The 24,127-nt window shown below is 44.1% G+C and overlaps 1 protein-coding gene across 9 annotated transcripts in view; it reads left to right on the forward strand.

Annotated features, from left to right (window-relative positions):
• The window catches only part of SAMD12 (sterile alpha motif domain containing 12), a 346,079-nt gene that overhangs the window by 185,306 nt on the left and 136,646 nt on the right, over positions 1-24,127 (forward strand). For 7 of the 9 annotated variants that reach the window (XM_059671849.1, XM_059671850.1, XM_059671854.1 and 4 more), the window contains exon 4: positions 5,074-5,214. In XM_059671849.1, the coding sequence (XP_059527832.1) occupies positions 5,074-5,214 (141 nt within the window). Of the gene's footprint in view, positions 1-5,073; positions 5,215-6,190; positions 6,211-24,127 lie in introns of those variants that run through there. The other 2 variants (XM_059671857.1, XM_059671858.1) reach the window with 2 other exon arrangements.

Consider the following 24,127-nt stretch of genomic DNA (forward strand, 5'->3'; position numbering starts at 1 on the left):
GGCTGCCTATGTGAGAGTTGACAGAAATGGGCTTGGGGAGTGCATAAGGTCTGTTTGAAGAATTCCTGGGCAGATGTTTAGGAGGTGGTTCAGAGCATGTCTCTATGCATATCTGTATCCGAGATCTGCAATTTAGTACATGTATGACCTTCCACTGTGTACAGTAACTCATAATGGATTGTAGTTAGTATCTTCAGAGAATTGTTGAAAATGAGGTAGTCCCTGGAAAGCTCTTTGGACAGTGTTTAACACACAGTAACTGCTTAATAAATATTTGCTATTATAGTCATTGTTGTGATGAGGAGAAGAAGGAGGAAGCATTCTCAGCCATCCAAAGAGTGGTACTACCCAAATGGCATCTTCATAGTGACTCCATTTTGCAAAGGGCATGTGTGTTATGTCATTTGATCCTCACAGTCACCTATGAAATAGTGTCCTTTTCATCCCCATGGTAGAGATGAGGAAATTAAGACTCCAGTGTGCTTTTCTGGGCATATATCTCTACCTTTCAACTCCTGACCCCATGCCTTTGCAATTATATCTCTCTCCCTATTCCTTTGTTTCACAAATTCCAATTTTGGAATAGTGGTGAGATGAAGAAACACAGGTTCAGGCTGTAGAACACAGGTTATATGCCCAACACTTGTCACTCTCTTTCTCTGGCCCAGCCAGAACTGGAGTATAGCCAGTGAACTCTACACCTTGGGTGATGCAGGCCTTTACCTGAGAGCAGGTTTGGAGCTCACCCAGTAAGTAAGTGGCCATAAGTTTGGGTAACTATATAGTAACCTCTGTAATTCAGCCTCTTCTCAGGGAAATGTGGACTCCCAACCACTTGCAGTGGTACCAAGACTTCCCAGTAGAGTATGAACTAAAGGCACATCTTCCAGCTAACCCTGAAATTTCCGACTGTGCTTTACAGCATGCGATCTTTCATCTTGAAAAGCTATGACAGGGCTTCTGTGACAGTTCTCTGAGCAGAAGATGGGGTGCATGTGAACTAGAGACCAAAGACCAGATTGGAACTGAAGGTCTAGACCTAAATCTTCCCCTTATTTCCTGGGCGGTTTTAGATGAGTCCCTTTCCCTGAACCTCCGTTCTCTGTGTGGACACCGTGAATCCTGGGCCACACTCAGAAATCTCAGAGGTTCCCTCCAGTGTGTAGTAGACTGAATAATGGCCACCCAGAGACACCTGGTCCTCATCTCTGAAACCTGTAAATGTTACCTTATAAAGAAAAGGGGTCTTTGTATTTGTGATTAAGTCAAGGATCTTCACGTGAGGAGATTATCCTGTTTTATTTAAGCAGGTCCTACATCAAATCCCAAGTGTCTTTTTAGGAGAGAGGCAGGGTGACATTAAACACCACATGAGAGGGTGAAGATAAAACAGAGATTAGAGGATGTAGTCACAAAGGAATGTGGTGGCCAGCAAAAGGCAATGTTCCCTACAGCCTCCAGGGGGAGTGTGGCTCCGCCAACACCTTGATTTCAGCCCAGTGAAACTGATGTTGAGCTCTGGCTTCCAGAACTCTATGGAATAAACATCTGTTGTTGTAAGCCGCCATGTTTGTAATTTGTTATGGCAACCAGAGGAAATGAAGGCACTGCCCTCTGAGTCAATTGTCTCTCACCTGTTCTCCCTGCCCATCTATCCAGCAAGGCTTGTAGTCGCACTTGATGCCTGTTCCAAAACAGAATAAGACACGTGTCTTTCATTAAGCCTGCAGAAAGGTGGAGAGCTCCTTTAGTCTCAAGTTCTCTATTTCTTTACTTGGCACGTGTTTTCTGTGGTTGCCACCAACACAACGCAGCTTCCTCCCTCTACGACGTCCAGTTTCTCGTTGTTTTCCTATCTAAGAGTCAGTTTCCAACGGAGTACCTTGCATCAGAAAAGACAGTAATTTAATGACCTTGAGGTCATCAGTTTGTGAGTAACCAAGACAACATTCATTTTAGCAGCAAGTATATTCATTTAATAAATATTTCTTGAGCATTACTCTGTGCCAGCCGTAGGCAACAATAGGGCACCTGGGACAATAGGACACCTGACAGGAAAACTACTCATTCTAGTGGAGCTGGCAGTGGGGTGAGTCACACACGGTGAAGCTTAGATGTATGTACTCAAGCTTCAGTTGCAGCAAAATTCTAATCTTCCAAGATTGTTAGCAGAGCACCAGATCCATGTCTCTGCTGGGTGAACTTCTTCACAGAATATTCCCTGGCTTGAACTTCTATAAAGAGTCCTGGGAAATATTTTTAGCACACAAGAACTCTCTTGGGGCCAAGAGAGCTTGGCTCATAACAGACTCTTCTTATTTCTCTACATTCCACCAGGTTATGCCTATGCTACTCCTTCAACTCAGAACTCTGGGCTTTGAGTAGAATGGTGAAGGAATAAAAATACTATGGGGATGCCCTCACCTGTGTGGCTCAGTTGATTGGACATCATCCTACACACCAGAGGTCACCAGTTCAGTTCCCAGTCAGAGCATATGCCCAGGTTGCAGGCTCGCTGCCTGGTAAAGGATGTGCAGGAGGCAGCTAATTGATGTTTCTCTCTCATCAATGTTTCTCTCTTTCCCTATCCCTTCCTATCTCTTTCTAGAATAGATAAAAACATATTAGAAGAGGAAAAAACCACTCTGGGAAAGAGAATATTCTGATTGTCCTCCCTTGTTTAATTCTATCCTTTTTAACATTTCTCCAGATCTCAAAAGAAAAAAAAAAATAGCAGAAACACTAATGGGATTTCCTCCCTCCCACACATCCTTCTTTGGGGCAGTGACTCAATGTCCTGTGCTGAAATGGTGCCCCCTGCCACTGGGGGCTCAGGTGGACAACCTGAGTCATTTCTGATGTCTGTTTTTCCTTCATACCCCACCTCTAAACATCCCAGTGTCATTCAAAATATACCCAGAATTCTACTAGTTCTTTCTACTTCTTCACCTCCACCTGTGTCCAAGGCACCATCACTTCCTGTTTTGATTTGAAAAAGAAAAGAAGTAAAATGCCAGGAATACAGTCCATGGGAAGGACTTGAAGCTTCTTTCAACTCCAGGAATCTAGGCGTCTGTGAATGGCCCAGCAGCCTAGATCACCTGCATTGTGGTTTAGGGTCTCAGGAAATTTATTTGGTGCTGCTCTCTTGAGATTGAGTTGACTTTTCCCTCCCGCATTTCTTCCTGTGTAGGCAGTGGACAGCAGAGCACACCGAGTTAACCTGGGACATAGTAAATACTCAATAAATGTTTGTTGAATGAGCAATTGGATTTTTATGATAAGCAACAAAATATGACAATATAAATTGCAAAAAAAAAAAAAAGGATGCAATTGACTACCTATCACTCCTGATCTAAAGCAGCACCACACTTAATTGGGATACTCTTAGTGTGTGGTCAACATGGGGGGTGGGATAGGAGATCGATGGGACATTGGCTCCTGGAAGTGATCTAATTATTGTAAGGATTTTTCAGAATCTCGGACATGGGTGGCACTATAGAAACCATCCAAAGAAAATAGTGAATCAGATTTTGTCCATAAGATTCTCGGTATGCCCATTAACCCCATCTTCTGGCTATTTCGTTTCCTTTTTAAAGAGGTAAACCATTTATCTTCTGAAATGTATATGCTGTGATCCCCAAAGACTTACCATTGATTACACATAGTTGCCTCTTCCTCAGTCGAGGAGAGATCTGCAGTGTGATGACTGGGGGTATAGGGGGGAAGTGCACAGGGTGGTGCTGTGGGCCTTTAACAACATTCATTCTCTGTATTTCTTGCTCTCAGCTCTCACAATAGACCTGTGCTTATTTCAAGGCAAGCACAGAGAGGGGAGAATTTGAGAATTTGATGGAGACCAAAGTAACAGCAGAAGCACCTGACGTTCCAGGGAAAGAAAGAGGCTGAAAGGAAGCCATGCAGGGCTACCTAGGATCCAGGGTGTCTATACACTGCAGGCATGCACACCCCGAGGCTCCTTATTTTGCAGTCTGTGGAAGCTCTCACTCCCCCTCCCCATCTCACTCTCACCCCTTAGGCCAATGATTGGGAGGAAGCCTTAGCTCCCACTAGCTGGACGTGGAAACCTAGCCCAGCACCAGGGGTGTAGCAAGGGAGCTCATGCTGCAGATTAAAACTGGAACTCTAAATACATATTTCACCGAAACGTTATTGTAACCTGCATTAAACGTCTTGGAGTTTCTCTCTAACCACAGCTACAGCATCCAGGTCTTCAGCTGAGTTGGCAGTAACATAGGCTCCTGTGGGCCAGCCTCAGAACCCATCATCCAGCGAACAGCACTGTTTCTATGGAAACCTGCAGTCTGTGACCCAAATACCCAGGTTAAAATGTTGCTGTTTCATTTCACTCAATGTGTGGGTCAGTTGGGGATTGCCAATATTAGATAAAAATTGGGCTTCTGGCCCAGCCAGCATGGCTCAGTAGTTGAGCGTCGACCTATGAACCAGGCGGTCATGGTTTTCAATTCTAGGTCAGATTGCAGGCTCAATCGATCCCCAGTGTCAGGCGTGTAAGAGGCGGCCTATTGATGATTCTCTCTCATCATTGATGTTTATATCTCTCTCTCCCTCTCTCTTCCTCTCTGAAATTAATAAAAATATGTTTTTTAAAAATGTGGCTTTGCCCTGACCAGTTTGGCTCAGCGGCTAGAGCATCGGCCTATGGACTGAAGAGTCCCAGGTTCGATTCCGGTCCAGGGCATGTACCTTGGTTGCAGGCACATCCCCAGTAGGGGGTGTACAGGAGGCAGCTGATCAATGTTTCTCTCTCATCGATGTTTCTAACTCTCTATCCCTCTCCCTTCCTCTCTGTAAAAAAATCAATAAAATGTATTTAAAACAAAAATGTGGCTTCTTTTTTTTTTTAATGTGTGGAGTTTTTTTCATCCGGATTATCCATTCCTGTCACCAGAATCATGGGGGATCCTGTATTCTGAAGAGTCTGTGTTTAGATGGAAACTTCTGATATAAAGAATTAGCCAAGACTAAGATGGAAATCCTTCTCCAGCCCTTGATTATGTGCTTCTCCTTGTATTTCCTGAACCCCTGCAGGGCGAGCTTTGCTGAGACTTACTGACAAAAAGCTTGAGCGAATGGGGATTGCCCAGGAAAACCTCCGGCAGCACATCTTGCAACAGGTGCTCCAGCTGAAGGTGCGGGAAGAAGTCAGAAACCTACAGTTACTCACACAAGGTACCCCGCTCTTCCTAGTGGCTGGATGGAAGGGGAGATGGGAGGGATACAGAAGAGCCAGGGAGAAACTGTCATTGTTTTTGTTTCTGTTTTGTTTTTGCAACATTTTCTTTATTTAAAAAGTATATAGATTTAAAGGCCACTTCCCACCTCAAACTTCTCTTTTTCATAGCTCACTATGGGGGAAGGATGCACAAATAAGTAATGGATGGGTGAACAGTATTGCCTTAGCTAATTTCAAGGTCATCACATACTACTATGTAGGTTGTGCACCGCTCAACCCCAGAGAGTACCCATCACAGAGATCAGGGTACGGTTGCACTCCCTAGAGTTGTACAGCATACACAGTCCGCACAACTTATAGGGCAGCCCAGGCTATCTTAGTCTGGGAGAGCCTTGGAATTTGAGTGATTTCATAGTTCATATGACCAGTGATGTAAGTGGGATTTTTGTTGTGTTACATTTTATTTTGCCCTTCACTGACTAAAGGGAGAGAAACATTTTACAGGTATGTGTCTATATGTATATACACACACACACTGTAGTGTTTGTGAGAACCCTATTTAGAATCTTGAAAATAGAACCATTTAAAAAAATAGACTACAAGGAATTTAAAACTGGAATGTTAAGTCCATATAATTCTAAACAAGAACCATTAATAACTTCAATATGTTGAGAGCACTTAAGAGTTCTATAACTGGAAGTGAGAGCGTAAAGCTGGAATGTGAAGAAAACCTTAAGTGACACTGTATGGAACTTGTATGTCTAGGTAAGAGTTGGTTGCTATCAACCTCCATTGGCTATAACCTTTTATTTATTTCATTTTAATGCCCCTTGTATATTGTTTTAAATGAAAGGATAATAAGGCATGTATTTTTGAGTCTTGGGTATTTTTCAATCTTTAGAATATTGTCATTGCATGCATAATGATATTGGAGAAATCTGGGTCATCCAAGTTTCACGTTATTACATTTAGATTAGCCCAGTGATATACTCCATTTGCCTAGAGGAACTAATGCACTGCCTGAAAGATGACTGCCCAGAAGGATAAATGTAGACTTTGAGTGGTATGAAAATAGTATTGTTTATTGTTGTGCATTATTTGTACTTGTCTCCAGAGACTTCCACTGGTAAATGTATGGGTATGTTGAGTGATTTAAATTTGAATTTGACACATTGATACACATTTAAGTTGCTGCTAAAAAGTAAATAGAGATTCATCACAAGAAAGTCCAATGCAGTGCCATTTGTGAAACTGAAAAATTAGAAACCACCTAGAGGTCCAGTAATATGGAAAGGATCAAATAATTCTGTTTAAATTCATAAGATCCAGTATCATGGATCATTCACATTACACCATCAAAGAATATATAACAACATGAGAGTGTAGTCAAAGAACTAATAGGAAGTGGGGTAGGGGGGAGGCCATATATAAAATTTTCTTTAAACGAGAGCCCAATTTTATTAAAAAAAATATTTTTATATGTACATAGAAAAAGGAATGCAAATGAACATGCCAATATTTTGATAATGGTTCTCTCTGGGTGGTGGGATTGTGGGTAATTTTAATGTTTTTCTTTATATTTTTCTGTATATTTCAAATGTTCTAGTATAAATCGATTTTACAGTTATAATAAGAAAAAACACACGCATTTTTTAAAGCTTCAATTTGGTGTCTGAGGTTTCCTCCACTCTTTTGTTTTCCTCCTATGATGATATATAAGAAATGAGACCTAAATTTATTATGTGTGCCTGGGACTTGTTTTTTTTTTTTATCTCTGCTACTGTCAGCCTGCAGTGTGTTTGCTTTGCAAAATCATTTTCTACAGCTTTCATCGCCCTAGATGCATAATATATAAGATTTTTTCTGAGATAGTACTCAAGTCTATTAAGCTAAATATATGTTTGTGTTCTGGGAAGGTAATGCTAAGTTCAGCCTTTTCAATTCAGTTGTTGTCATTTTCTTTAGCTTTCAAAAGCTGTGCATTTTGAATCCTTGCCTTCTATTCCCCTTAGGAGAGGTCACATTCTCCAGCTCTTGGATATTTTGTCTGCACTCATAATACTGTTTTTATTGCTTGTCCTTTACATGTTAATGTTCACACTCATTTTATGTTAGGCAGCCTTTAGAAAATCCATAGCCTTATTGAAAAGATGTTTTTTAAAAAAACATAAAGCAAAAAATTTGTTTTTGTTTTTTATTTTGTTTTGTTGACTGATAACAGAAGTTCTAAAGACAGCTGGGGTTCCTTAAAATATTTTGGGTCTAGGTTTGCTATAGAAGTATGGAAATTGGACTTTTGGTGGTGAACACGCTATAGAATATTATACAGATACTAGAGGCCCAGTGGACAAAAATTTGTGCACTGGCGGTGGGGGGGTGGGGGAGTGTCCCTCAGCCTGGCCTGTGCCCTCTCACAGTCTGGGACCCCTCGGGAGATAACGACCTGCTGGCTTAGGCCTGCTCCCGGGTGGCAGAGGGCAGGGCCAATCCCTAGGTGCCTGCCCCACAGCTCCTGGTCGGGCTCAGAGCAGGGCCGATTGGGGAGTTGGGGCGCCGACCCCCTGTCATGCACAGAGCAGGGCAGATCGGGAGGTTGCAATGCCACCCTCAGTCACGCTCAGGGTAGGGCCGATTGGGGGGGTTTGGGCGCCGCCCCCTGTCACACTCAAGGCAGGGTTGATGGGGAGGTTGCGGCACCACCCCCTGTCACGCACAGAGCAGGGCCCATCAGGGGGGTTGGGGTTCCGTACCCTGTCACACATAGAGCAGGGCCGAACAGGGAGTTGGGGAGCTCCCCCCTGTCACGCACAGAGTAGGGCCAATAGGGGAGTTGGGGCACCACCCCCTGTCACCCACAGAGCAGGGCTGATCAGAGTGTTAGGGAGCTCCCCCCTATCAGGCACAGAGCAGAGCCAATCAGGGGGTTGGGGCGCCACACCCTGTCACACACAAAGCAGGGCTGATCAGGGGGTTGGGGCACCTTCCCCTGTCAGGAACAGAGCAGGGCGGATAGGGAGGTTGTGGCCCCGCCCCCTGTCACACACAGAGCCGCAGGGCGATCAGGGGGTTTGGGCGCTGGCCCCTGTCACACTGCTCCAGGGGCCAGGAGGCCTCGTGGCTCCGCTTGACACTGGGGCAGTGAGGCCTCACTGCTCCACTGATCCCGGTGCTAGGAGGCTCTGCTGATCCCAGTGCTGGGAGGCATATTACCCTTTTACTATATGGGATAGAGGCCTGGTGCACAGGTGGGGGCCAGCTGGTTTGCCCTGAAGGGTATCCTGGATCAGGGTGGGAGTCCCCACTGGGGTGCCTGGCCAGCCTGGATGAGGGGATGATGGCTGTTTGCAGCTGGACACACCCCCTTCAGGGTGGGGGTCCCCACTGGGGTTCCTGGCCAGTCTGGGTGAGGGGCTGAGGGCTGTTTTCAGGCTGGCGGGTGACTGAAGCTCCCAACCTCTCCTTTTTTTCTCTTTGTTTTTTTATCCTGGGATTTATTTACCTTCTATGGCTGTCACTGGACCTGAGAGCCGGCTTTAGTTCTGAGGCTCGGCTCCAGCTCTGAGACCTCGGCTGCTGATCTGGGTTTGTTTGGTTCTATACTTGAAACACTGTTTCAGCTCCAGGTCCGAGGCCAGCTGGCTGGAAACAGGTTTCTGGGGATTGTTTAGCTTCTGTATTTGCAACATTGTTTCTTTACCTGCGGCAGGCGGAGAACCTTGGCTTCCTCCGTCACTGGAGCAAGCAAACCTCCTGTTCGCTTCAGCTGCCTGGCTACCGGCCGCCATCTTGGTTGGCAGTTAATTTGAATATCTTGCTGACTAGCCAATGGGAAGGGTAGCAAAGTTACGGTTAATTACCATGTTTCTCTTTTATTAGATAGGATTGGATTATAATGTTGTGTACCTGAAACATATATAATATTATAAATCAATGTTACCTCACTCTAAGAAAAAAAGAGAGAAAAATTACCCATTAAAAGTCACTCTCCATGTCTTCCCAACACCCCGCCACCCCCCAACCCCAAACACCAAAACTTGACTACCGCTTATCTACTTCCTGTATATTTGCCTATTCTGTACATTTTCTATTCAATATGTGGTCATTGGTAATTGGCTACTTTCACTTAGGATAATGTTGTTCAAGTTCACCCATGTTGTAAGCAAGTGCCAATATTTTATCTCTTTTTATTCCCAAATAATATTCCATTGCAAGAGTGTAACATTTTATTTATCCATACATTAATTGGTGGACATTTGTTTTGTTTCTGAATCTTGGCTATTATCAAAAATTCTATTTTCAACATTTGTGCTCAAGTTTTGTGTGGACCTGTTTTCATTTCTCTTGGGTATATTCCTCAGAGTAGAATTGTTGAGTCATATGATAACTCCATATGTAACCATTTAAGGAGCTGCCAGACTGTTTTCCAAAGCAGCTGTATCATTTTACGTTTCCACAAGCAATGTATGAGGGTTCCAATTTCTCTACATCCTTGCCAACATTTGTTATTGTCTTTTTTATTATAACCATTCTGATGTGTGTGAAGTGGTATTTCATTGTGGTTTTGATTTGCATTGCCCTGATGGCTAACGATGTTGAGCACATTTTCATGTGCTCGTTGACCATTTGTATATGTTCTTTGGAAAAACATCTATTCAGATTCTTTGCTTATTTTTTAATTGGATTATTTGCTTTTCTCCAAGTTTTATTTTTGACCCACCATGTTTCACTATGCTTAATTACCCACTTTATTTACAAGATCTGGAGCTAAATAGTTGGCTGCCATTTCCAAAGAGGAACCCCATCCTCAAAGGGGGAAGTCTGGCCACCACTGGAGACATTCAAAAGAACCTGCCACAAACTTGGAGGTCAACTCCATAATGAAATGAATAAATAAACTCTAAATATTTTCTCTCAGGGAAACATCATTATTTTGAATGTAGAAATTAAACACACACACACACACATCAAATTAATTGCATCCGTTTATAATCAGACCTCCAGATAAGATACACCCATCTGAAAGCTCAATTTACCATGTTTCTAGAGGAAATGAAATAATAGATAATTAAGCCTACTTTTCCAGCTTTTGGTTGCTGTTTTAAAACTTGCGTTAAGCTGTTAATTCTACACCAGTCATTTTCACCGAGTTGGCCAGGAGCCCCAGGACAGTAATAGGACCAAGATAGACAGAAATGGACTGAGAAAGCTGGTCCCAGCCAATGGGAGTTACCTGAGCTCAAGGAAGGTGAAGGCTGTGTCCTTTTACCTGCTCTGCTCCTTCTGGATGCTGACCAAAAGACAAGAACTATAAGGCATTTTAAACACCGTGGATGCACAGTGAATATATCTGTTTTGAGGCACTATTAAGGCATCCTGACTGAAATTCCTGAACCAGCTCATCATCTAAAGTCAGCTGCCTTTCCACTGAAATTCTGGCCTCTGGTTTCCCTGCCTTTATTTGCCATGGCCCTGTAACTACCTGACATTTGCCAGCAACATAAACAATGTTTGGCCCTGCTTTAATGTCTCCTTTGGTGCCTTTGAAGCAGTTCCTTCTCCCGGGCAGCCTTTTGGTCTTCTGTGACCCATCAGTGGCGCCGTGGGGATGTCGATCTGGTGGGCTTGCTTGTAGGAAAGTTCACCCTGTTAGGGCACCTTCAATTTTCTCTTGGGAAATGTAGTGCAGAACTGGAAACATCGTTATTATCCTTTCCTTTGGCTTGATTCATGAGAGACCAAGGAAAAGGTGCCTTATGTAACACAGAGCAGTGGTGCAGACTATTTTGGGATCCTTCAAATTAATCCGTAACCAACCATATGATGGGCATCATTAGTGTTTTATTAATGGACAATATCTCTAGGAAGAAAAACACCCCAGGGATACTGAAAGCTTTTCTCATATAGCTAATGAGTGTTAGATGCATACAATAGACAAAGCATTGCACTAATTGTCACATTGACTCCTACTCAGTATTGGTGTTGGCCCCAATTTACACATGGAGAAACTGAGGTTGGAGAATTTAAGTAATAAACCCAAAGTCAGACAACTAGTAAAAAGCATAGTGTAGGTCTGTCTGACTCCACATGAAATCTTTATCCACTACATTTCACCATCTCTGATGTGTCAAGTGGGAAGAATAATTCCTATTTCATGGTGGTGCTAAGATGATTAAGTGAGATGGTATGCTGAAGCCATACAGCATAGTTCAGGGCATATTTTATGAAAGGGTGTTGGCACCTTTTCTGTGTAAAAGGCCAGTAAGTATTTTAGTTTTTGAGGGTCATACTGTGCAAAAATAACCACAGGCAGTCCTAAATGAATTGTTCATAGCAGTGTCCCAATAAAACATTATTTACAGGCATAATTGCTAGTCACGGTTTGTGGGCCTCTACTTTACAATGTTTGATCTTATTTTCATCAAGATTATTATTTTTTTATACTTAGTATCTTCCCTTTTGAGCTATAAATGCTTTCTTCAACCCGGATAGAGCCACTCCTGGCTCCATTTCAATGTCTGCCTTGTCTACAAATTCATGGATAGTGTAAAAATGTAACAGCAATTATGAGCCTTCAGTAAATTCATGCAGTAGAAAGCAGTGTTCCCACTGGAGGATAAAGCAGATGAAGGTAGTAAAAACATCCATCTTCAAATGCCTTTTTAATTAGTGCCTACAAAATGAAAAAATAGAAGCGCATGATTGTTTACTGAGGCCAGTTATAACTCATTAAACATTAGTGTTTCCCAAAAGACTTTTTCCACATTGTCCAAATATATGTGTCAAATTTTAATTGCGAATTGCCTGACCAGATGGACTTTCCCAAAGCTCCATCTTTTAAAACAACACAAATTAGAAATACCACTTTCCAATCCAAGAAGACTTTCAGAACCATGTGCACAGATTGGGTATTTTAGTCCAGTCACCTCCGCAATGATAACTCAGCAACTGAGGTAGTTCGTTTGAATTGAAATAGGCCATCTGGTCTACCACCTAACTTAAAGAAGGACATCTTTATAAAACATGGCAATAGACTCTGAGAAATTTACCAATCTTGTTTTGCAGATTTGGTCACCAAGATCCAAAGAGGATTAGAGGATAATCCATGGTTACACAGCTAGTTAGTGGCATAACTGAGACTAGATACAGGGTCTCCTAATTCCCAGACGAGTATTCTTCTCCTCACTGTTTTTGTTTGTTTGTTTTTAAATATGTATTTTTTTAGAGAGAGAGAGGAAGGGAGAGGGCTAGAGAGATAGAAATGTCAATGAGAGAGGAACATCATCGATCAGCTGCCTCCTGCATGTCTCCTACTAGGGATTAAGCCCACCACCCAGGCATGTGCCCTGACTGGCAATCGAACCAGCAATCTCTTGGTTCCTGGGTCGGCACTTAACCACGAAGCACACCGGCCGAGCTCTGACTATTTTCAAGTATAATTTACATATGGTAAAGTTTTCATTTTTAGTACACAGTTCTGCAAGTTTTGACAAATGCAAACAGTTGCAGAACCACCATCACAGTCAAGATATAAAAGTTCCATACTTCAAAAAATACTCTCCTTGGTACCCCTTTGTTGTCAACCACTCTCATTACTCTGAGCCACCAGCAACCACTGATATGTTTTTCTGGCCCTTTAGCTTTTCCCTTTTTAGAATGTTATGTGAGTAGAATCATAGAGTCTGGCTTCTTTCATTTACTACAATGCATTGAGATGTATCAATACTGTGGTGTTTTCCACTGGTTCATTCATTTTCCTTGCTTAGTATCCCATTGGATGGATACACCACAATTTGTGTATCCATTTTCCTGTTGAGAGACATGTGGGTTGGATCCAGTTTGGGCAAGTACTAATAAAGCTGATATAAGTATTCACATACAGGTTTTATATAAAATCAGTTTTTACTTCATTGGGTAAATATCTAGAGGTGGGATTGCTAGGTTGTATCATACATATATGTTTAGCTTCAAAAAAACCTGCCAGGCCAGTATTCTTAGAATAAGAAAAGTAGATTAACAGTATCAGAGAGTGGCTTTAATACATATGTATTAAAGCTTGTATTGGAGGTTTTCTGAAAATTACTGTACTTTTGTACAAGGCCTACCTCACACTTCTTGGAGGCATCACCACATTAAGCCCCTGTTTTCTTGGAGTTTCTAGCCCATTGTCTCAAAATAAGTTCAGGTCAGACATTTGTAGTTTACTTATTAATTTGATTAAAGTTTTCTTAGCACGTTTGTACAGGTAATAGGATATGGCTTTCCTCAAATGCCATTGAGAAATACTTCTGTTGTCTCTCTTCTGAGGAAGAAAATCTCATAATATTTCCAGCTCCTAGGGAAGAAAGCATGAGCCAATTGGATTCCCTTCTATGCATATGGAAGTATGCCTGATGGCCTTTTCTAGTGTCTCCAAATTACAACACTTGAATTTCCCGGCTTCTTGTATTTCATTTAGTTGTGCTACTGGTGTGACAAATCTGGTGTTCACATCTCAGTTCTTGTCATATTCAGTTCTTCTGTCTTATCGTTGGGTTACGTTGAACTATTCCTCCTTGGTACTTATCTGTTTTCATGAATATGATAATGACCCTCTTGGTTCCCCTCTTCTCTTTCTAATGTCTCCTGAAGTTGGTGGAAGTCTGCCTTTCCCTGCCACTCCCCAAACCTCAATGTTCCCTGTCAATGGGTCCTCTTAACTCTTCTCATTTTTTCATGCTCTCTGGGGAATCCCATGTACTCCCATTGCTTTAACCATCCCCTACTTCATAGTGACTCTCAAATACATCTTAGACTTCTCTGAACCTTCAGTGCCTCATTTAAATCTCCCCTAAATATTCCACTGCCATCTTAAAAATACCCAATGTTGCCGAAACCGGTTTGGCTCAGTGGATAGAGTGTCGGCCTGCGGACTGAAAGGTCCCAGGTTCGATTCTGGTCAAGGGCATGTACCTGGGTTGCGGGCATATCCCCAGTAGGAGATGTTCATCGATGTTTCTAACTCTCTATCTCTCTCCCTTCCTCTCTGTAAAAAATCAATAAAATATATTTTTTAAAAAATACCCAATGTTAACCCCATTTTTTTTCTCACTCTCTCCCTGGCCTTTCTTCCCCCATATTTCTTCTTGAGGTTAATAATGCCATTACCTAATATAGAAGCTCAGAGTCACTGGTGATTACTCATTTTCCTTTACCAATTAGAGTAATCAGTGACTAAATCCTCTGAATTCTTCTTGTAAAATGGGTTTCCAATCTTCTTGATTCATAATCACCCTTGCCACTGTATTAATTCATTCCTCGTTAGCTCCTTCATAATCCATAGAATAACCTACTAATTATTATTTGACCTCTAGTCTCTGCCCTGACCCATTCATTCTCCTTTAATTAACTTTCTACTTATATTGCCAGAGTTAATTTTTTAAAATATATTTCTGACCACATTAATTTCCCCCTTAAACCATTTGATATCTCCCAGTTGCCTACAGAATAAAATCCAAACTCGTTAGCATTCCATAGAAAGCCATTCTGGGCATTTTATAGATGTATTAACTTTGGCCAAGTCACTTATCAGAGATTAAGATTTCTCGATTGTAAAATGGGGAGAGGCTCTATTTCACATAGTTGTTCTGAGTATGATAGAATAAAGCTCACAAAAGGACCTGGCCTTTACAAGACAGCACTTCTTTTGAGAAACCTTACACCTTCTCTCATGCAAAACCAGTCATTCCCTCTTCTGCATCACTAAGCACGTTGTTCGTGCTCATAATGTTGCCATTACACAGTGTCCTTTTGTTTTTCCATCCACTGAGTGCAGGCTCTGTGGTGGATACGAGGGATAAAAAGGAGTAACCAATCTAACAATGAGGATAGGATGTGTATGCCATTGCAGAGATGCAGAGATGTACAGAGCTGGAGCATAGCATCACCTGGGAATCTGCATCTATAAAAGGATAATATGCTAAGTGTCCATCCAGGTAATGATGTCATGTAGCAACTCCCGGCTTCCTCTCCCTAGTGACTACTCTCCTTGCAGTTTCTTCAACCCAGGAACACAACTTGCTTTATAGCCAGGTGGAAACATTTCACACTTTAACGAAATGTCTATGAAGCTTTTTCCCGTGCTTCATCTCATTTGATCCTCACAGAAGTCCAGGAGTAGGTAGATAGGAAACTCAGTGGAATCCTATTTTCTTTTCATTAGCCAGAAAACAGAGATTTAGAAAGCTTAGAAACTTGACCTGACTGAAAAGAAGTAAGAAATGGTGGACCTTGAAAATGACTTCAGGTTTTCTCACTGTGCAGAGTATAGTCAAACAGCACTGCAGTTAAATATTTTACCCTTTGTTCTCCCTGTGTGATCTACAATAATAATCTGCTTTGGCCCTAGACAGTTTGGCTCAGTGGATAGAGTGTCGGCCTGCAGACTGAAGGGTCCCAGGTTCAATTCTGGTCAAAGGCACATGCTCGGGGTGTGGGCTTGATCCCCAGCGGGGGGCCATGCAGGAGACATCCTGTCAATGATTCTCTCTCATTGATGTTTCTGTCTCTCCCTCTCCCTTCCTCTCTGAAATCAATGAAAATATATTAAATAATAATAATAATAATAATCTACACTAATAAAAGAGAAACATGGTAATTGGCGTACGACCGCTACCCTTTTCATTGGCTAATCAGTGAGATATGCAAATTAACTGTCAGCCAAGATGGCGGCCGGCAGCCAGGCAGCTTGAAACTAACATGAGGCTTGCTTGCCTCAGTGAGGGAGGAAACCAATGTTCCCCGCCTGTGGCTGCAGGCCTCTGAGCCTGCAGTTTCAAACATTGTAACAAATACCGCCAGACTTCAGCCAGCAGATTCACAACATTGTATGCAAAGGCCAAAAACCTACTTTCAGGAGCGGAGGCCTAAGAGCTGGAGCCAAGCCTCAAGCTAAAGCTGGCCCAGAATAAAAAAAAAAAAAAAAGGAAAAAAGGAGCGTTTGGGAGTTCAGTCACCCCCAGCCTGAAAACAGTCCTCAGCCCCTCACCCAGGCTGGCCAGGCACCCCAGTGGGGACCCCCACCCTGATCCAGGACACCCTTCAGGGCAAACCAGCCGGCCCCCACCCATGCACCAGGCCTCTACCCTATATAGTAAAAGGGTAATATGCCTCCCAGCACCGGGATCAGCGGAGCCGAGAGGCCTCCCGGCACCGGGATCAGCATGACAGGGGGCAGCGCCCAAACACCCTGATCGGCCTGCAGCTCTGTGTGTGACAGGGTGCAGCACCCCAAACCGCCCCCCCCCCCGGCCCTGCTCTGTGTGTGATGGGGTAGAGCCATAACCTCCCCATCGGCCCTGCCCTGAGTGTGAGAGTGGCGGCGCCCCAACCCCCTGATCAGCCCTGCTCTGTGGGTGATAGAGGGTGGCGCCCCAACCCCCCCTCCCTGCCCCCCCATGGGCCCTGCTCTGTGTGTGACGGGGTAGAGCCATAACCTCCCCATCAGCCCTGCCCTGAGTGTGACAGTGGCGGCGCCCCAACTCCCTGATCGGCCCTGCTCTGTGGGTGATAGGGCAGTGCCCCAACCCCCCCGCCCCCCCACGGGCCCTGCTCTGTGTGTGATGGGGTAGAGCCATAACCTCCCCATCAGCCCTGCCCTGAGTGTGACAGTGGCGGTGCCCCAATCCCCTGATTGGCCCTGCTCTGTGGGTGATAGAGGGCGGCAGATCCGCCCTACTCTGTGTGTGACAGGGGATGGTGCCCCAACTCCCCTATCGGACCTACTCTGTGAGTGACATGGGGGAGCTCCTCAACCCCCTGGTGGGCCCTGCTCTGTGCATGACAGGAGGGAGCTCCCCAACCCCCTGATGGGCCCTGCTCTGTGCGTGACAGGGGGCAGTGCCCCAACCCCCGGATTGGCCCTGCTCTGTGCGTGACGGGGTGGTGCCCCAACCCCCCAATCCGCCCTGCTCTGATCCCGACCAGGGGCTGCACCTAGGGATTGGGCCTGCCCTCTGCCACCCGGGAGCAGGCCTAAGCCAGCAGGTCGTTATCTCCCGAGGGATCCCAGACTGCTAGAGGGCACAGGCCGGGCTGAGGGATCCCCTCTTCCCCCCGAGTGCACAAATTTTTGTGCACCGGGCCTCTAGTAATAATAATAATAAAAAATAATCTGCTTTGTGTTGATATTTACTGCTGTGTTGCTGACAATTACCTGAAAGAGAAGTTGGGGTGCCTCACTTGCCTGGAAAAATTTTAGCTAAATTAGAAAGCAGGTCAAACTAAGCAAGTTTATTCTATATCTATAAAAGGCTAAGTTGACTCACGCATGTGCAATATATATATAAAGCTCTCGCTGGCACCAATCGCACGCATGGGTTTCAATCTGTCATTGTCAATCGTGAATTTGGTTGACACTTGTATTATAGAGGAAGGGTGAATAGCAATATTAAAATATTTCTTCTAATTAATTTCCTTTCAGTGTGCACGAATTCATGCACCAGGCCACTAGTTGGGGGGGGGGGGATAAAGAAAGACTTGCCAAAGGTATAATATATGAACTTGATCTTGAAGGATAAAAGTTTGAACAGATGGGCAAGGGCTGGCATGAGGCAGAAGGAGGAGCCTGCAAAGGCACAGGGACACGGTGTCTCTCCATCTTCCCTGCAGGTCATCTACAGCCTTAGTTGTCTCCTGATTTTTCTTGTGCTCCTACATCCTAGCACAGTACCCAGCCGAGAGTGGTCCCTCTTTTTTTTCCTGATTTTAATTTAATGTTGCCTTTTTTGTCCTGTTTACTGACTCTATTTCATTTTCAACTTAATCCTTTCAAAGCAGTGGATGCAATATCAATTTTTATGAATTCGTAATTAAAAAAAGAGAGTAGCTACAAGGCCATTTTGAATACTCTTTCTCCGTGAGCAACATGACCCAGAACCTCTTTTATTCCCTATGATCTTTTTGTGTTGTGTCACCATCAATAAAGATGATGGTGAGGACTCTTAAATATAACACATACCTTTGGCAAGAGCCCTTAAATATGTAAGCTACCCACTTGCCTTGACTTGCTTTGCCTAATATTTTCAGTTCTTAAGTGCTCTTCCGAGAGACACTTTCAGGTGACATAAAGTGAATTTTTTCTCCAAAACCCATTTAATTGTGCAGGAGCTCATGATAGATGAGGATGTTAGATCAATAATTTTATAGGACTTATTGTATATTATTCTTCTTGCATTTGGGGCTTTCATTACCATTTCTTCATTCAGTGTTATTGCATTATGATTTGCCAACCAAATGTTTCTTCCCTATTGCATCCAAGATAGCATTTCCTCAGACTGCTACCTTTGAGCTTTCTCTCAACACATTTCAAAAATCTTCACACTCTGTCGTGCAAGTTCTGTGACCAGGAATCTTTCTAACTTTCTCTGAAAGCTCAAGTACTTGAGCTTTTAGAGAAATGTTCTGTAGTCTGAGCTTTATATTTAGAAGCCTACACACAGGCGTCTTTGTGGGTATTATTAAACTCACATGTCAGTTTATCAGCAGCAGTTAGCATTGTGCCACATGCACCCTCACTAGTATCCACTCCTATTTCATTTTCATTCTGAGAGTTCATTATGGCCAGTTCATTCAGGTGTTTTGTTTAATTGGGGTTTTTAATATTTATTTATAAAGTTGATTGGGGTGACATTGGTCAACATGAACATTTAGGTTTCAGGTGTGGGTTTCTATGTTACAAGATCTGTATATTACATCATGTGCCCATCACACAAAGTCACATCTTCTTCTGTCACCTTTTATATTAGAACCCCCTTCTCTCTGGCAATCACCACACTGCTGTTTGTGTTCACAAGTTTCAGTTTTATATCCCACATATGAGTGAAATCATATAGTTCTTACGTAGCTTTTCTGACTTTCACTTAGCACGATGTTCTCAAGGTCCATCTATTAGGTGTTTTGTTTGAAGTGGGGCTTAAGGTGGACCCTTGCTTCTTGACTGTTATATTCTTCATGATAAATACCTGCCTGTTCTGAGTGCCGCTGATGGCCCCTCCAACGAGCATGTGGAAGAAGTCTGGCACGTTTGCCTAATTTGGACATGTTCTATCAGTAGTAACAGTGATCCTTAACATTACTTCTGTTCTCAGTGTTTAATGGGATTTTTTACATAGTGGAGGGTAACCTTAGGGAACCCCAAGGATTCCAAACACTTCATGTCTGCCTCTGCGGAAATCACCAACCTCAGCCTTCTTTACCTTTGATCCCTTTGCATTAAAGTGTTATAGATGAAATAAGTTATAGATGTGATGCCTCTTGCTTGGACTGTTCAAGATGGGCAGGAGATTGCATTGTTATTTCACATTGACCTTGTGGTTTGACTGTGGATTTGAAGGATCTTAAATGACTGATACTTACATGGATTTTCCACAAGTGATATTGATTACTTCAGGGTAGGTCTAACCCCTGCAGTCTGGGCTCTATGGTATTCAAATCTTCTTTGGGCTTTTTAGAAAGGCAACTGTAGTAGGACAATGACATGCGCACTAGAAGAGAGAAAATCACAGCCATTTTCAGGGAGACACTGAGCTCGTTTGACATTTCTGAGAAGAAATAGAGAAATATTCATGTGCCTTAGAATGTCTCTCCCTCGTATTATATATTATCTGCTTTCTCTGTGGCCATTTTTGTGGGAGGTCACCAATTCCCAGTTCCTGGAGTAAAGCTCTACACAGTGTAGATATTCAAGGCTCTCCTTGCATCCAGGATTCTACATGACCATTCCAGAAGGCACCACAGGCATGGACTACACTGTGAATGGCCCAGTCTTGTGCCCCAGCCAAGAGTGAAAATCTGTTTTTCTCGGAAATAACCCCTCCATTCTTAGGATCCCCCTTTTTGTATATCCCTTTACAAGAGTAATCACACAGTCATTCATTCAGTAATTCATCCAGAAAACATTTATTGAGACCCTACCATGTACACAGCACTGTACTAGTATGTTAGGGATAAGGGGATGAACAAGACAGTCCTTGCTCTTGAAGTCAAGTGAAAGAGATGCAAGGAAAGACAAAGGTAAATGTTAGAATTCTAGGATTATGTGGGAATGGCAACCAGTCCACAAGGAATACTAGTATATTGGGAATATTTTCAAGAGTAAGTGAGCTCTGAATTGAGCCAGATGCTATAGTTAGCAGGGAGTGTTTATTTTTTCTCTAGTTACCATATAAAATTGCCAAGACAATAGGAATCTTGGAGAGATCTACCATGCCATAAAAGAACACTTATTAAAAAATAGTATATTTACTGAGTTTCTGCTGTCTGTCAGACCCTTACTGGTTTTGCTGAAATTCAGTAAGCCAGAGAGACATGATTCTCAAGTACATGGATTTTGCAATTTAATGGGGAAGATGCTCATCAAGCAAGGAAGCATAGTAACATAGTGAATGATAGGAAAAGGAATGTTAATGATACTTGGGAAATTGCATAAGCAGAGGGACATCCATGACTCGGGGGATAGGGGACATCTCCCTCAGGAAATTAAGATCTAAAAGAGGCAATGTGTGCATGAAGCATTGACTGGGGCAGGGAGGGAAAATGTCCCAGTTGGAGGGAACAGTCTGGTCTGAGGTCAAGGTTGAAGAGGAGGCTTGGTGCATTCCAGAAATAAGAGGAAGGTTAGCTAGTATGGTTGGAGGGTCAAGGGTGAGTGAGAAGGAAGGGGAGAAGGCAGAAAGTGAGACGGGAAGAGTAAAGGAGGTACCCAGTGGTGAAGTGAATGCCTGTTCGTCTACTCTCCTTAAGGAATTTAAAGTTCCTTAAGACAGTGGGGAGCCACCGAAAGGCTGTGAACCAGAGACTGTCCTGATTAGATTTGTATAACAGAAGATAAGGGGATGCACTGGAACAGGATGACACAGGCCAGATACCTGGTGAGAAAGCTGTTGCATTAATCTGTGTGGGAGATGCTCACAGCCTGAAGGAGGGTGGTTGCAAGTGAGGACGGAGAGAAGTCAACTCAAGACTGGGCAAACCTGTGGTAATAGATGAAAACACAGTAAATATTAAGATGTCTCTTAATAGCTTCCTTAGCACACCGTTATCACTCCCTATTCTCCATTGTCCATTATTTTGGGCTGCTGGGAATGGGAGGTGTGCGGTTTTGCTGAGCTGCCTCCTGCATACCAGAAACATTGGGACACTGAGAAATCAAATGTGTTTATCTCCCAACTTGACATCATAATGAGGCGGAGATGCCAGTCTAGATTTCCCGATGCCCTCGAATATCCTGAGTAATTTCAGTCTTGTTAGATCAATGACTTGACATTTTGCTAGTTTCCGTTTTAATTGATTTAATTGAAATTGATTTGGCATAAATGAGTACACGGAAAATTATTAAAAGTGACCTCGAAGGTTTCAAATCCCTGCTATGTAAGAGCTGCTATGGCTTTGATTTATACATCTGAAGGCTCACTTTTATACACGTTGTATCAGAGAAATGAAATTATTCATGTGTACGGTAAACTATATATGTCGGCACTTATCCTTACTTCTGAGTGTCAGGACATTTGATATTTCTTTTGTCGTTTGTGTCCCTAAAATTCAGACCATACTGTGGAAAAGAGGGGAAAATGAAATAATAGCAGAGCAAATTTCATTGACCTAAATTCGTTGTTGTTTTTAAATGGATCCTCTCCTGAGACTTGGCCATTTGATTTGTTACACAAAGAGTTTTACTGTAACAGTTTTGGTCTGGCAGAATTTAACATGTACTAAGGCATAAATAAATGGTCTCTAATTTTCTTTCTGTTTTTAAAAGTTTAAATATGCATTATCTTTTGTGCTTCCTCGCTCCCTTTCTTTTCTCCTTGTCTCCCCGACGTCTCCTTCCCTCCCCGATGTGCTACTTCACTAATGAGTCTTCTCAGTCCACAGAACAACTATTAGAAATTTATTAATTAAGGGCCTTATTTCTGCTTCTTTGTCAGTGATAATCATTTATTTTAGAGCTGATTTTCTACTTTAATTAAATGAAAATGTCACTCAGTCAAATGAGTTCATTTATACTTATTTATCCAGTTCTCCAGGCTTGAATTTCTTAGAGACATGAGCTCATCATATTTGCTCACAGAATGAGCTGAAAAATGTCTCTGTAAAAGGCTCACAAATGATTGCTCCTCCCCCATAGAAGTGCTGTATAAACAAAGCCAGGATTACCAAATATGCCAGTGGTTATTTTCTTGTGTCTGTGTTATCTAAGCACATAGAAGAGTATGTATTTGAGGATGTTCGTGTACCTGTGTGTTTGCTAGAGCAGGAAAGTGAGCAACACCCATCACTACAATCTCGTAGGACTTGAAGAAAGTCTCCAAGGTAATTTTAACCATCTGTGTGTCTTTATTTGTCTTTCAAAATGTTAATTCTTGGTGCAATTTTTAAAGTCTACCTAATCTTTCCCTTCAGAATTTTGGAAGGGATATTTATTGAATATGGTCTGTTTCTAACATTATAATACACTGGAGGCCCGCAGTGTATTATACACTGGTACGCAGTTGGAGTCCTTCGGGGTGGCCTGAGGGGGTCGGGCTGATACCAGCAGTCCAATACCGCCTGCTGCTCCTGCCTGCCGCTCCCACTCATCCTAGCCCGCTGCACCTGCCATGGCCTCACACCTAGTCAGTCCTGATCAGGAGAGGCTCCCACCTCCTCAGTGATGCTCGCCAGTTGTGAGCCCTGCGTCTGGTGCCTGTGTCGGGGTGGGGGGGGGGGGATGTGGGGGATGGGAGGCTGGGGACGGGAGGCACCTGGTGGCCACTTTCATATCATTTCTTCCTTGCAGAGAGTCTAGGGAGGGGAAGCGGCCGCAGTGCCCAAAACCAACTTCCAGGAGGCCAGCAGCGCTGTTGGGATCCTGCTGGCAGCGCCAGTCTGTTGGTGCCTGGCCTGTTCTCCAGAGATTGGACCTGCAGGACTACTGAGGGAGTGAGTGGCTGCCACCAGGCTGGTGGGCTGCTGGGATGGGAGCGCACTGACCACCAGGGGGCAGCTCCTGCATTGAGCATCTGCCCCCTGATGGTCATTGAGCGTCATAGCGACCAGTCTTCTGTTCATTTGGTCGCTTAGGCTTTTATATATATAGACTAGGGGCCCGGTGCACGAAATTCGTGCACTGGGTGTGTGTGGGGGGGGGAGTGTCCCTCAGCCCAGCCTGCCCCCTCTCACATACTGGGAGCCCTCAGGCATTGACCCCCATCACCCTCCAATTGCAGGATCGGCTCCTTGCCCAGGCCTGACGCCTCTGACAGAGGTATCAGGCCTGGGCAGGGGACCCTCATTTCCCCCCATCACTGGTTCTGCCCCCAGCCCCTTCCGATTGCTGGCTCTGCCCCTTGCCCAGGCCTGATGCCTCAGCCAGAGGCGTAGACCCCCATCACCCTCTGATCGCCTGATCAGCCCCTTTCCCAGGCCTGACGCCTCCGCCAGAGGAGTTGACCCTCATCACCCTCCGATCACCAATCACCGGATCGGCCCCTTGACCAGGCCTGAGGCCTCCGGCAGAGGTGTCAGACCTGGGCAGGGGACCCCCAGTTCCCCGTGGTTGCAGGCTCCGCCCCTGCCCAGGCCTAACGCCTCTGGCTGAGGCGTCCGGCTCGGGCAGCGGGGACCCGCAGCTGCAGCGGCCCCGTGATCGTGGGCTCCGCTTTAGGCCCAGGCAAGGGACCCCTAGCTCCCGGGACTGCCAGCTTCGACCGTGCCCAGCTCCCATCGCTGGCTCCACCCCTACTTCCTGCTATCACTGGCCAGGGCGGCAAAGGCGCCTGATTCTTCGATCATGGCTGGGGGCCGCCTTTGCCCTGCCCCCCAGCTCTTAGCTCCCCCCTGGGTTTCCAATCACTGTCAGTGGCAGGGGGCTTCTTCCTGCTTTACCTTTCGCCT

Source organism: Myotis daubentonii, chromosome 17, assembly GCF_963259705.1.
Source record: "Myotis daubentonii chromosome 17, mMyoDau2.1, whole genome shotgun sequence".
NCBI lineage: Eukaryota > Metazoa > Chordata > Mammalia > Chiroptera > Vespertilionidae > Myotis > Myotis daubentonii.